Consider the following 1,145-nt stretch of genomic DNA (forward strand, 5'->3'; position numbering starts at 1 on the left):
TTTACTATAGTTAAATTAACTAAAAACCACAAAACGTACCTCTACCATTTCTTCCCAGGTCGACCAACTGGGTAATATGCCCAATATTGGTCGGATTTATCAATCCCATCCATATATTTGTTATAACAAATATTCAGTAGGGGTTTTCCCTCAGCGCCAACACCAGGTTGTTCATTAGAAGACAGAAATAAAATGTCTTTTGTCTTTGAAAGCAGTAACTAAAAAATTTTCTTTTTGCATTTGTAAAATGTCCCCTCTTTTTTTAAATTTTGTTTTCATTTGACAGGGTAAACCTTTACGGTTTCTCATAACAGTACTGCACATGTAAGTACTTACAAGGGCAAGATTTTCTGCCAAAGCCACTGAAGAAAAAAAACTAGGCAAAATAGAGGTGTCAGTGCTGATGGTGAAATGGTTCAGTAAGAGACCATACAACATCATATGGTCTGTTTCCATTATATTTTCTACCTGTGTAAACATCGAAGTTTACACAATATCCAGTCGCTGATTCACAAACTTCCCATACCTTGATCCCCCATTTAGTAAGTTTGGCAAGCATGTACTGTCGAAAATGTACTCTACCCTTATAACCTATCATGGCTTCATCTACACTGAGATTTTTCCCAGGTAGATACACAATTTTATAATTATTAACAAGTAAATCAATTACAGGACTTACTTTGTACAGGGGATCGTAGTTTGGATCGTTTTTGTTGGGGGCATTAGCAGAATCAGTTAAATGCAAATACTGAGATATTTTTGAATACCTCATCTTTGACATTATACTTGAGATATATGGATCACCATACCTTATATCAGGACTCTAGTTGTTCTACAGTCAAGGAAGCTGTTTAACACCAAATATAATATTAATTGTGAAAAATGCTCTCATTTCTGCAGTATAAGTTGGCTCCATAGTGAATCATCTCTTCCATGACTAGAAGATAAAGATTGTGCATATTTGTTTGTTTCCTCCGCAACATTTTCAAAAAAACTTTTTGGTAAAAATAAAAATAGATAGTCCAATGGTTGAGCATCAGGTGGTAAATTGTGTTGTGGACCAGTGTTTTCTGTGAAATCAGGAATAGTGATTGGTGTTGTAATCTTTGACCATGTTGCCATATTTACGATATCATTTTCATCAC

The 1,145-nt window shown here is 34.8% G+C and overlaps 1 protein-coding gene across 1 annotated transcript; it reads right to left on the bottom strand.

The window, feature by feature from the left end:
* Positions 1 to 394: 394 nt before the first annotated feature.
* Positions 395 to 781, bottom strand: LOC106867765 (piggyBac transposable element-derived protein 4-like). Its single transcript, XM_014912744.1, has one exon. The coding sequence runs from the start codon at positions 779 to 781 to the stop codon at positions 395 to 397; it is 387 nt and encodes a 128-aa protein (XP_014768230.1).
* Between the last annotated feature and the right edge of the window lie 364 nt (positions 782 to 1,145).

This window comes from Octopus bimaculoides, chromosome 1, assembly GCF_001194135.2.
Source record: "Octopus bimaculoides isolate UCB-OBI-ISO-001 chromosome 1, ASM119413v2, whole genome shotgun sequence".
NCBI lineage: Eukaryota > Metazoa > Mollusca > Cephalopoda > Octopoda > Octopodidae > Octopus > Octopus bimaculoides.

Coding starts and splice junctions, on each gene's coding strand:
- LOC106867765 (XM_014912744.1), bottom strand. CDS start 781: ATGTCAAAGATGAGGTATTCAAAAATATCTCAGTATTTGCATTTAACT.